Below are 13,408 nucleotides of genomic sequence, written 5' to 3' on the forward strand. Positions count from 1 at the left end.
ATATAATTTATTGTATTTGTATGCGCTACGTATCAAATTTATTGTATTTTTATGGGATATTAAATTATTTTATTTTGTATGAGAAACTTTGTTCATTTGTATTAGCTATCTTGCAACATTCCAGATATTAAAAATTTATTAAATTCAGATATTCAGTTTCATTGTCGTGACCGTTACACCACGAAAGCGGGAAGAATACCTTATAAGTATAAAAGTAAGATACTGAATAAGTATTATTGTAGTAAAATATCTAGCAATACAGCCCAAATGTAAGAAAAAAAAAACCAAAACTTATGTTTTTATAATATGTTTATCACCTGCTTCTATCATTTGAAGTAGTATTTTGCTAAATAACACCAGTAAATAGATTTATTGGGTAGAGTAGACTTTAAGGTACCCCTTGTATTATGGCGAAGTTTTTGTTTCATTTATCGCCAAGTTGCTGTTTCATTTATGGTAGCCTGAGTAGTTGAATGTTATGGAAAGCCTATTGTGACGTAATCGGGTGCATGATTCTGGGAAATTTTGAATCATGGGATGTTTTGTAAGCGTTTTTGTGGTGTTGTGTGTGAAAACCGTTTAGATGGATTTGAATGGGTTTGTAGGAAGAAAGGTTCAGATGGTCACTATGTGAAGTGTTCGATCAGAAAGAGTACCTGGTTTGAAAAAAGTCATTTGAGTATGATTGATATTTTGATTTTTACGTGGCTCTGGGTGTACGAAGCGAACTCGAAAATCGTGGTAAGTGAATATTTGCTTTTGGTAGTGCTTAAATGTATAACATGTTTTTTCATTTTTATGTTATTTTATTGTTTGGTTTAAAATGTATTTTATTGAGATTATGTATTTTTTGTTTGCCTATATTGTAGACTTTGGTGCTCCTTTGACTTTTTAAGTGAAAATATATCCATGTGTACATGGACAGAGTAAAGGGAGTGCGGAATGCAAGTTTGTGCAACTCTGGGATTTTTTTTTAAGTGAAAATAGGTCGACGTGTACATGGATAAAGTCAAAGAAGTGCGCAATGTCATTTTTGTGCAATTCGGGGTTTCTTTCTTTAAGTGAAAATAAGTCGATGTGTACATGGATACCGAGTTTGTGCAATTGTTTGTCTTGTTATTTTGGCTTTGTGTAGGAGCGATTTTTGAGCAAGCCAAAGTAACGAGTTAAATAATTGCACAAAATCGGTATCCATGTACCGCCAAAAATCGCCAAGTTTCGCCAAGGGGTACCCTAAACTATACTTTTACCGATTTATTTATACTGTTCTCCGAACACATTTAATCAGTATTAAAGTCTTTTCACTAAAAACATCAAGCATTATTATGAACTGAGATTCAAATAAATGATAAAATTTAATTACGTAATCATTTTTCTTTTCATTTGCAGCGCTGATTATTTCTCAATGGGGATCTCTATGGAACTGGCGCACTTTGACCTACCTTCTGATGCGCATCATCCTCATATTACCGAATGCTTATTTCTACCGGAATATTGGTTTCTGCGGTTTGCGCATGCGCAAATCAACATCTTTCAACAATCTGAGAGACTGTGGTTATAACAGCACGTCTGCTATTAACAGCCAAGGCAAAAAAGCGGACTGAGGCAACTCGAAGATTCCGGAGGATACGTGGGTGTGCTTAATTTCATCTAATTTTTCATCTTCCTGATGTAATTGGTTAAATGTTTGCAAATCAGTATCAGTTGGGTCAAAGGATTTCAAATTAAAATGAAAGAATTTATCTGGTAAACAATTATTGCATAAGTGTTGAGAAGTTTCTTAATGCATTTATCTTTGTCTAGAATTAAAGAATTTCTATTGTCTAGAATTTCTACATATATTGCGGAAATTCTTCTATGTCTTGGAAACTGAAATTGGATATTCATGCTGTTTTTTACCTTAAAATTTTAACATGCAGTTTTTTATGAAATAGTCAGGAGAATTTTTATTTAATTAGATGTTAAAATCCTACTGTTAACTGTTTTTCATAGAACCTAAAATATTTTTTAAAAAAATAAAATTTTTAAGTAAGTTGTTTTTTAAACTCTTAGCCTTTTTCCAATCGAAATAGCAGTTAAATTTAATCATAATATTATAATGATTAAATTTAATCATAATTATTAAATAACAATTAAATTATCAATGCAAGTTTTCTAATACTTCTGATATAAAACTTTATTCAGTCAGGCATTTTAGAACTAAATTTTTTACGAAAACCATATTGCAAAAAATGTAAAATAATGTTCAGAATATATTTTTTTTTTAAATTTCTTTATTTAGAAGAAATTCTTAGAGCTTGATTTATTACTTAAAAAATATAATGGTATGTAATATAATTTAATTTTTTTGGCATAGATTCTTTAATAAATCTGCAGTGCAACACAGATAACTTGTTTGAAAATACGGTATGAAACAAAAGTAATGAACTGGCTATAAATAGTTTAAATAAGATAATTCTTATTTTCACTTTGACTTATTTAACATTAATATACAAATTAATGTTAAATAAGTTAATATATTAATATATAGTCGATATATTGATATATAATATTATTAAATAAAAATAAATGCATTGCCAATATAAGCACGGACCCAACTGTTATTTAAAGGTTAAGGTGAATTATGAGGAAAGTGTATGATTTGCAAAGGCATTTCAAAGAATATCACATAGCACACTCCATACATTTTTAACTTTATGATACCCTGTTTATTCTGTGATCTTCGTTGTGATGTCTGTAGTACACTGTATGTCTGTAAAAAATTTGTTTAGTTCAACAACTTACTTTGGTTGTTTATTTATTTTCTTGTAAAACTTTAAATATTTTTCCTTCTGATTCTAACTGCATCTTGTAAATTTCAGAGCAATACGAAATAAGAAAAATAGTTTGTCTAATGTAAAATATTTTTTGTAAATTCTTCCAATCGAAATTATGATCACTATTCAAGGAAATATGTATAGCATATTTTGCTATCAGTATCCAAATCCGAATATCAATACAAAAATTCATGAAAATTAAAGATAAAATCGTTTTAAAAGATTAGAAGAATTGTAATATCGTGATCGTAAACGCTCAAATTTTATAACTAAATAAAATTTCGAAATTTAATGCTTCAATAATGTATGTACACTCTGCACACACACAAAAAAATGGGACAGTTTTATATCTCCCGTTCTACTGGGGCGATTGACGAAATTTAACTTTCGTTTCACATGTCTCGAAAGCGCGACTTGGGATATATATTACATTTTTATGTAAAATTGTTCTAACGTAGGTATTTTGTTATAAACTGTGACTTATTCTGAAATGATGTAACGATTTTCTTTCCATACTTAAGTTCTAGGCCTCAAACCGCATCCAAATATTAAATTTTGTAAAATTTGTTGAGCAACTTACCGAGAAATTCAAAAATTTAGCTTGCCGCACATTGGCGCCAATACACTTGGCGAAATTCTTAATTTATAGTAACCTATTTTTCTTTACCTTCTTCTCTTGTGCACGAGCGGAAAAAAAGGAGCTTCGTTAATTTTTTTAAACAATTTTTAAAAAAGTTCTTAAAGCACATTTGGCGTTATTGTCGCTTATAAAAAATATTTCGAACCTAAAAACGCGCCAGTATGTCAATTCACGTATATCTTTGGCAATTTTGAACAAAAGCTCTTAATTTTTTGCAGGTATGCCTAGAAACACATCTACTTTAAGGCTATGGTAAAAATTGTGTAGGTTATAATTCAAAATGTTTTTTGAAAACTTTTAGAAAATTACTAAAAAACGCAAATTAAGAAAATAAAACTAATATCAGTGATAAATATCCAAGAAAATAACAGAAATGAGATAAGGAATCAAGTAAGTTAATAGAAGAGTTACTAATAAATATATACCAAATTCAATTAACAGTGAGGAGCTAAAATTTTGAAAGCTAATTTTTTTAAAGCTACACGTGCGGTTTTTACAATACTTGGCACTTTAATGTAATTTCAGTTTTGAAATCGAAATAAATAGGAATGGAAAAAATAGGTAAGTTATTTCAGAAAAGTCTGATATTGAGTCAGATTACCTTCGTTAGAACAATACTATATATAAATCTAATATATATTCTAAGATGTGCTTTCGAGACATATACAACGCAAGTTGAATTTCCTCAATCAGGAACTGTCCTCTTTTTGTGCAAGGTGTACAACATTATGTTTACATTACACATTTATTTCCTACAGAGATAGAATTCAGTATTTTAATCCAATATTTAGGATAAAACTTGGAGAACAAACTTGAATATTTTGAACTTTTATTAGGAATTCTGATTTTATAATGTAATATAAAACGTCCAAACTTCTTTAAGCAAATAAGCATTTTAATAATCCACAGTAAATTAGATTTCCTTCATTAAAGTAGCTAAAATATGATCTCCAGTCATTTTCAACTGAAATGAAATTTATTTTCTGAAAAGTTTATCTAATAATTGTATGAATAGTTTTGAAACTATACACCCCAGTTTCGTGACGAAATTTCAAAGAGTAATATATTTTTGAAATAATTTTCCAACGTAAGTGATTTTTATAACTATGTTAAAGCAATAATTTTTATTCAGAATCTATTCGGAATTGTTTGTTCTTTGTTAACTTTATATTAACTAAAGTTTTCAAAAGAATTTCCAGTGAATTACGTCTCCTATTTTTCGATTAAAAATTTAAGAATCAGTTTTGATTACAAAATAGTTTTCCCGTTTTTTTTTTGGCATTTCTTTATTGAACGTAAAGTTTAATATGCTTACAAGATTTTCTGATATTTGGAAATATAGTTTCAATAAATAAAAGTATTTTTGATTATGTAATAGTTTTTTCAAAATATGTATTATATTGTTACGTTTCATTTACTCATATTATAAAGGTTGTTCGCACATTTTTTAGACTATTTTGCTTTGCTGTATAAAAAAAAAAATCTGCGTAGAATTTGTTTTAGCTGCAACTATATTTTTTTGTTGTTGTTTATGCTCGTCTGGGCTAATCTTTGGAATATGGTAACAGGTAGTTTGACGACATTTTGGTAAGGCGATAAAGGTTACTAGCTAGGACTTTAGCAGTGTACATGGATAAAGTCAAGAGTGTGCGCAATGCCATTTTTGTGCAATTCTGGGACTTTTTTCTTTTTAAGTGAAAAGTGGTCGACGTGTACATGGATACCGTGTATGTGGAATTCTTAAAAATGCTGCAAGCAGTGGGCGATTCTGCACTTTCTCTCAAATTCGCACCTAATCTTCGTCATGATGAAGCGCTTTTGTTCCATAAAAGTTCTAGGATAAGCGTAATCCGGCTAGCAGATTGTTGGGAAAAAAATGTTGAGTAAAAAACATGCCTTTACTTCGTGAAAACAAAATGGCGTCCAAAAAAAAAAAAAAAAAAAAAAAAAAAACTAGCGGGTTGCTGTAGCAGGGTTCGTGGCCAAATTTTCGCCAAAAAATCGCCAAGTTCCCATAATTCGAAGATTAACCATTGTCTGACGTAGTAACCCCAAGCCTACGCAATTCCTCCTGGCAAAGAGCGCTAAATTACCCCTGCCGTTGGCAACAGCCTTGAGCACCTAACAGGTAACAGTGCGATTTGGCTCAGTTCCGCCCCCTATTTTGATGGAGAGCACCCTGGGGGGGACGAATCTGAAGGTCTCCCACTCCTCTCCCCTTTCACCAACCTCTCAAGAGGACTTTCGGCTCGCCGCATATTTAGAGTGCAACCATGCCGCACCGACACGATACATTTACAAACATCCATGCCTTCTCCGAGATTCAAGGTCCACCAGCGGCCGAGCGGTAAAGTCGCTGAACACTGGTCGTTCGGTCCGAGGTTCGAATCCCGCGAACGGGCTGGCTGCATGGGTGTTTTCGTGGTTTTCCTCATGTGTAACGTGTATACGAGCCAGTTCCCTTAGAAAGTTCTCCACGAAGGCATCCCTTCCCTTAGGCAGATAGCCATCGAGGCTTTGCCGTAATTAAATAACCTAACCTCTCCGAAATTCGAGCCCAATCCCTTCGGCAGGGCAGTCAGCAATATAACCGCTATACCGGTCGGCGGTACTATACTTTTGAAAGTATAAATTACCGTCTGCTGCTTTATAGTTTCGTTTTATACGAAATGTCGCTTTTAAAGAAGCAGTGGATGGAAGGCTATGTTTGTGTACCTTCCGAAGAAAATTAATTATTCGTATATAGTTATTAGAAATGCTGTAAAAGCCATGGGTTTTCGATATCTAAAGCTATGCTATGTAATGTTGTCCACAGCAAAGGAAACAAACATCAAGTGGAAGAATTGTTCCAAATACGAATTCAAATACGAATTCCATTTAAAATGGAATATTTCGAATGTTGAGCCCACCAGCGGCCGAGCGGTAAAGTCGGTGAACACTGGTAGTTCGGTCTGAGGTTCGAATCCCGCGAACGGCTGGCTGCATGGGTGTTTTCGTGGCTTTCCCCATGTGTAACGTGTATACGAGCCAGTTTTCCTTAGAACGTCCTCCACGAAGGCATCCCTCCTCTTAGGCAGATAGCCCTCGAGGCTTTGCCGTAATTAAATAACCTAACCTATTTCGAATGTTGCAAAAGTAAGAGCTTCAAAGTTAAAAGAAAATTCCCCAAATCAAAAGACAATTGAAAAATCATTAAAATGCCAGTGGCAACTGTAAACGAAGTGATTGATTGCTGATTTTAATCTTAAAGCATTAAAATGTATTTTGCATCGTCCTTTTCCACGACTTAACTCCGAACACAGAACACGCTGCAGAATTCTTTTACGAGAAACGTTTATCCGGGCAAAAATGGAAAAATGTTGTCACAATAGACGAATCTTGGGTGTATTTAAATTACTGTTGTAAAGCGATATCCATTTATTGTCATCAAAGAGGAGAGGAAATAAAGAACTTAAAACAGGGTTCAATTAATCTAAAGAAAGCTTTCATAATGGATTTATGTTTGTTGCTGAATTTTCGTATAAATTCCAAATAAAAATAAAGAGAGCTGAGAAAAATGTTATGATTAACTCCATATATTATCAAAAACATATTTTACTCTCAATCTTCAAAATATGGAATACCTTCTCTTTACACGTGAACTGCATCAAGACAAAACAAGCAACAACACGTCAAAATCTACTATTAATATCCTGGGAAAAAAACGGACAAGAAACGGGTATCAAGGCCATACCCTTCACTCATATTCCTGCTAAATCTGTCACCAATATAGTTTTGTCCTTTTGTACTTTCGAAAAGGGGGTTGTCCAAAGTCCACCTAAAACCTCCTTGGACTAAAAAATGCTGTTCAAGATAAATAAGATAAAATAACTCTTCTCATACTATAAAAGCTTTACTATCTTGGATATTATGTGTATAAAGAAGTGAAGAATAAGAGTTATCAATTAAAATATTTAAAACATAAAAATTTTAGGTAAACTCTTTCTGTAATTATAATGAAAGTCATCTAAAAAATGTGCGAACTTTGACTACTTCTTTTCATTTTATTTAGTGACATATAATACTAGTTAAATGAATTAAACATCAAAAAAGGATTTTGGGAAAAGCTTCTACGTAAAATATACGTAAATAAAGCGTGTATATACGTAATATACGTAAAATGTAATTTTAAGAAAATTAAACTTTAATCAACTAAGTAAAAATATACGTAAATAAAGCGTATATATAACGTAATATACGTAAAATGTAATTTTAAGAAAATTAAACTTTAATCAACTAAGTAAACTAAAATCAGTTTGAAAGGAGAACAGAAATTCCCTTCAGAAATTTTAATATTGTCTAAAATGTGACGAAGTATGTTATGATTTTTCATTTTTGTTGTTGTTATTATTATTATTATTATTATTATTATTATTATTATTATTATTATTATTATTATTATTATTATTATAAGATGCAATACAATTTTTTTTTTTTTTTCACTGAACATTCATTTCATGATTTTGTGAAAGAAGCAATATTAAATGTATGTGTGATATTGCATTTTGTGTCATTTTTATTACCAAAAATTGTTTTGTTTAGCTTTTAATCTGCTTCGTAGTTATTCTGTTTAGATACACATTTCCAAGTTGTATTGTGTAATAAATGTTTTTGTCTGGTTACAGAATTCTTTATTTTTATTCTTCTTTAACACAGTGCTGAATGACTTTATAGTAATTTTGGAAAATCTTGTTATGTTATATTACTGTATTACATTTAAAATGTATCAATATTTAAAAATGGAAGGCTTCAAGTTGCGCCTTTTTCGGGTTTATATATTAAATTCGCTGAGAAACTGAAAAACAGGAAGTGTGGGCGGAATTAAACTGAAGTGTTTTGGAATCCTAACGGAAAACTGTCCCCTTATTTCCAGTTTCAAGCGTTATGATATTTCGAAATACGAAATGGAATTTATACTCACTGTGTGTTGGCTTGAATAAATAATCATTCGTGAGCAATCGATTAGTCTTCGTTGCTCCGTTTTCCTTCGTTTAACATCATTTCGCTTGATAAAATACTAAAATCTTGTTTCCTTTCATTCTATGTTTGCTACATAAATATTTTCTGCGATGATATATAATTCATGTTTATATTTACCTATGAAATTAAACCCTATCATGGTTATCGGAAAATAATGCAGGATTTGGGGTCGCCAAAACGTAACTGCATTGAAATATGTGTGCTAAAATGATTCTACTATTAGATCTACTACAAATCATTATATCAGGGGTTTTCAGCCACCACGGAATTCCTCCCTGGGTGGGAAGCGGTTTGAGGTTGATGTGAACATAATAATAAATTAATCTCGACGAGGCACAACGAAATATGTGAAATTCTGATTAATGAAAGAAACTGCATCGCAGTTCGAATGCATCAGTTTTGATTTTGTACATAGAGAGAAATAGTTTACTTTCACGAAGGTTTCCTTAAAACGTCCTCCACGAAAGCACCTCTCCCTATGAACGGATAGCTCTCGAGGCATTCGCGTATTCACATAAACCGAATCAGCTACGCCTATGATCAGACTCAGCTGCAGTTATTCAGGCAGAACCCAATTCAGGGGGGGGGTTCAGATCTCCGACATGAGACTGACAAAGGGGTTGAAAGGCTACCGGTTCCAGTTAACTCAAAATCTGCATAATCGTCTGGAGGGAACGAGCTCATGATTAGGTTCGGAATGATATAACAATATGCAAATTGTCACCAAGCTCAAAAATTGTTTTCTAAAAAGATTTTTCTTGGAATAATTTTTCTATATGTGACATGGTTTACTCATATAAATTAGTAATTTAACATGCATATATATCTATCTAGATATATATAAGGAAGAGTCTGTCTGGCTATGTTTTCGTTCGTGCAGCGCGTAAGCTAATAGACCAGGGTTACGAAATTTGGTACGTAGCTGCATCTAGACAAGAGGTAGTCCACTTCGAAGCAATTTCCTCAAAATTCGAATGACTCCTTTTTTTTTTTTTTTTTTTTTTTTTTTTAGTCTAAAGGGATTTGAATCCCGAAGGTCTATTAGTTTCGTTTTGTCATTTTGCGTCAGACTCATAAATGTCGGTTCACTTTTCAAACTGTTGCCACAAAATGTTAGAGTCCTGCATTATATTTGAAGAAATTAAATAATGAAAAATCTGCATAAATGTATGTATATTTCTCGTATTGTGATAAAACAACGGTACATAGAGTCATCGAATTTTGAATAACGTAATCCTCCAACGAATATGAGCATGTGGAAGACCAAATTTGAAATTTGAAATTTGTTTTATGATCGATTTCCTATTTTTTAAAACTTTGACGAATTTTTGATTAACAAACTCAAGGATTTCAAAGCGAGCCATGGCAACGTTGTGCAGAAAAACATTTTTATCTCCAGCACGTGAGTCTCTGTATCGGAAATTCTAAAGATAGGCTCGTTTTAAAACTATTTTGCGATATTGCTGTTGCACTGGATCTTATGGTTTAAGTGCGAGGAACATGAAATTTAATAAAGAAAGGTAACACACAAAATGTTAAAAAACGCCCCTTTGGACGTAATTTAAAATCTGAAACATTTCAGATTTTTTTTTTTTTTTTTTTTTTTTTTTTTTTTTTTTAAGTTTATGTCTTTTTCTGAAATCTCATCCAATCGATAATTCTCTCTCATTTTATCAGCAACACTGGCACGCAGCCGTTGTTGCTGATATATCACTCTTGCCATTGTTTCTGATACCAACACTGTTGCTACTCATAAAAATGAGAACAAAAATTAGCGTTTTAAGAGTTTTTAATTAAGATCTCTGATTTTAGCTATTATTTTTTGAGAAAGAGTGAACGTCGATCTTTTCCAGGAGCCAGAAAAAAATTTCAGAAAGTTTGGTGACGATACCTATAGTCGTGACCGAGTTATTAACGAACAAACACACAGACTTCTTTTATAGCATTCGAATTCTTAAGATTTTGCAATGGGAAATTGGATAGTTAGGTAATTGATTTTCGTACTAAGGAATATTGCTTATTTCATTGTAATTTTTATAGTATGTTTTAATTATCTATAATTTTAATTACATAAAATGTTTTGCATGATTTGTTTTAGGAGACAAATTTCTTAACTTTCTTTATATCATTTGAAATCTTACGATTTTGCAACGGGAAGTTGGTTAATTTATTTATTAAGATAATTAATATTTTTGTTAAAGGATACTGCTTATTTCACTGTAATTTATATATATATGTGATGTACCAGCTTTTGTCCGGAATAAGTAGATTGGTGAAGAATCGTAGACGTAGTCGAAGCTCAAAATATTAGACGATAAGTTTAAAAAACAGGATCCATTTATTATTATTCAGGAGAAAATAGCAGTCACAAAAATTAAATTTCCGCAGTAAATAAAAAAGAATTACTAATAACATTTTGTATGAAGTTTACTGCATCGTTAGATTAAAGAAAAGAAACCGATATTCCTTTGCGAGTCCTTTTATAGCCTCTGGAAAGGCGGAGCTTCTAAGAATTGACGTCAGCCATTCCAATTCGCTTTAAATATTTCCAGAACATTCTATAACTGTACGTGTAGAAAAGGCGGGAAAAACAACTTGCCTACGGGGCTGTGGATTTAATTCCACGTACTTTCAAATAAGAGACCGTCGCCGTTAAAAATGAAAAGAACATACAGTTAGAATTTTAAGTGTATTCTTGACTATGGAATTTTATTATTACATATATATAATACATTTTTATTAGAATTTGTGTTTTTTTCCCAGCTTTTGATAAATATATTCTGCAGAGTAAAATTCTGCGCAGTTTTTTAATTTAATGTTTGGTGTTTCATTTAGGCATTTTTCTGGTACATTTAAAAGCCACACGAGCGGCCAGTTATTAATAAAACTTTTCATATTCATGGAATAAAATGCTTTATACATAATAGTGTACTTTATGCTTAATTTTTTCAGCTGAAGTATTTTATCTGTTTGATTTCAGAATTTAGAGAAATTATTAATTTTTGCTGAAATTCCCTTTAGCGAAAGAGCTGTCTTTCAAAAGTACTTACTATGCATTTCAAAAAGTAATCATGATTTATCGTTCGCGGCCATTTACGTTTATTAGTGCAAACAAACGTATTGGTGGTCTTAACAAAATGGTTCTAAAGAGATAATTTACATTATTAACTGCTCGCAATTAAACGCACAGTACCTCGCAAATAGTGCTTTTCCGGAACTAGAACTCGTAACTGCGTGAGTGAAATCGAACATTTAACTCAAGATTACTTTACAAAATAGACATTTGGGATAATTACTTCCATCTTAATTAAATCATGCTGGAATATCCAGCCGGAGATAGTGTAATGAGTTCCTTTAAATAAATTCCTAATGATTTTTGAGGAAGTTCTTCATGCTTCAAAATATTCTCATGCACGAAATGTTTTTCTAATACCTTAATTTTAAGAATTGCAATATCATTATTTCATTAATTGAATATCCTTAAAGAAAATTATAAAATGAATGCACGAAATGTTTTTCTAATAACTTTGAATTTTGATCCTTTTATGATTTACTTTATAATTTACAGTAAATTTACAGATTTACTTTATAATTTACAGTAAATTTACAGATTTACTTTATAATTTACTTTACCGTAAATTATAAAGTAAATCATAAAAGGATCAAAATCCGTCTGGAATGTGGGCGCACACAGCTGGAAGTATCAGACGAACTTGGAACTGCCCAGAGTAGCACAGGTCGCCCCAGAGTTACAACGTCGAATGAGGACCGGTATTTGGCAGTTACTGCCAAAAGAAACAGGCGGAGCACAGCCTCATATCTGTCTCGTCAGCTCTCTTCTACGACAATTTCAAGGCAGACCGTGTACAGACTCTTAGGGCAGATTGGTCTATATGCTTGTAGACCTGTCAGATGCTTTCCACTTACTGCAACTCTCTGTTGCCTGCGGTTAGCCTGGAGCAGAGAGCATGCATTGTGGACACCGCAACAGTGGGCTTGAGTGATGTTTTCCGACGAGTCCAGGTTTAGCTTGCAGTCTGATTCTTTCATATGGACTTTCATATGGACAGCTCCAGATACCCGTTACCACCAAGAAAGCATCATTGAACGACACCGTTACGGTGGTGCAGGAGTGCTCGTTTAGGGTGGAATTATTCTGGGTTCCAGAACTGACCTGCATGTTTAAATTGGAACCATGACAAGCCAAATCTATCGGGACGTCATTCTGGAACAACATGTACTTTTGTTTCGGGGCGCCATGGGCGCACAATTTGTGCTTATGGATGACAACGCCCGTCCTCACCGTGCAAACATCGTAAGCGAATGCCTTCAATCGGAGGATATCACCCGTATGGACTGGCCAGCATTCTCACCGGACTGGAATCCAGTAGAGCACGTGTGGGACATGCTTGGCCGACGAGTTCAAGCCCGTCAACGTCCTCCTACATTTCTACCGGAACTTCCGAGAGCATTGCTTTTGGAGTGGTGCAATATCCCCCAAGATCAGATCGATAATTTGATACTCAGCATGCCTAAGCGTTGTTCGGTCTGTATTGAAACGTCTGGGAGACATAGAATGTATTAAAAATCATACCATCCACGTACTATTGGTTTTTTGTAAATAGGGTTTTTTTTTGTAATTTGCTCCAGGGAGAAAAAATCGCTAATTTTTTTAATAATATCAAACATATAGCATCTTTTTTTGCTCTTTACCTTTTGTTTAATAAATAAGCTTTACAAATAAGTCAAATTTGTTTTGCTTCTAACTCTTTCTTTGCCTGATTTTGCATTATTCTTAATTTATGGACACGAGTATAGTTCGGGCGCCATTGTAGAGGTATTAGGTTATTTCGAAGCAGGAGAGGTGAAAAATTAGCAACGCGCTCGCCGGAAATCGAAGTACGGAACTCTGGAATACGCACCCAGCGTGCAG

At 32.8% G+C, this 13,408-nt stretch overlaps 1 protein-coding gene across 4 annotated transcripts in view; it reads left to right on the forward strand.

Annotated features, from left to right (window-relative positions):
* Positions 1–3,970, forward strand: part of LOC118184492 (tumor protein p53-inducible protein 11-like) — a 483,444-nt gene extending 479,474 nt beyond the window's left edge. For all 4 annotated transcript variants that reach the window (XM_085812234.1, XM_085812235.1, XM_085812233.1 and 1 more), the window contains one exon: positions 1,390–3,970. In XM_085812234.1, coding sequence (XP_085668360.1) covers positions 1,390–1,604 — 215 coding nt within the window. In that variant the 3' untranslated portion in view covers positions 1,605–3,970. The remainder of the gene's footprint in view (positions 1–1,389) is intronic.
* The last annotated feature ends 9,438 nt before the right edge of the window (positions 3,971–13,408 follow it).

This window comes from Stegodyphus dumicola, chromosome 2 (assembly GCF_044657685.1).
Source record: "Stegodyphus dumicola isolate Sdum_Otavi_A_Nest chromosome 2, ASM4465768v1".
NCBI classification, from domain to species: Eukaryota; Metazoa; Arthropoda; class Arachnida; order Araneae; family Eresidae; genus Stegodyphus; species Stegodyphus dumicola.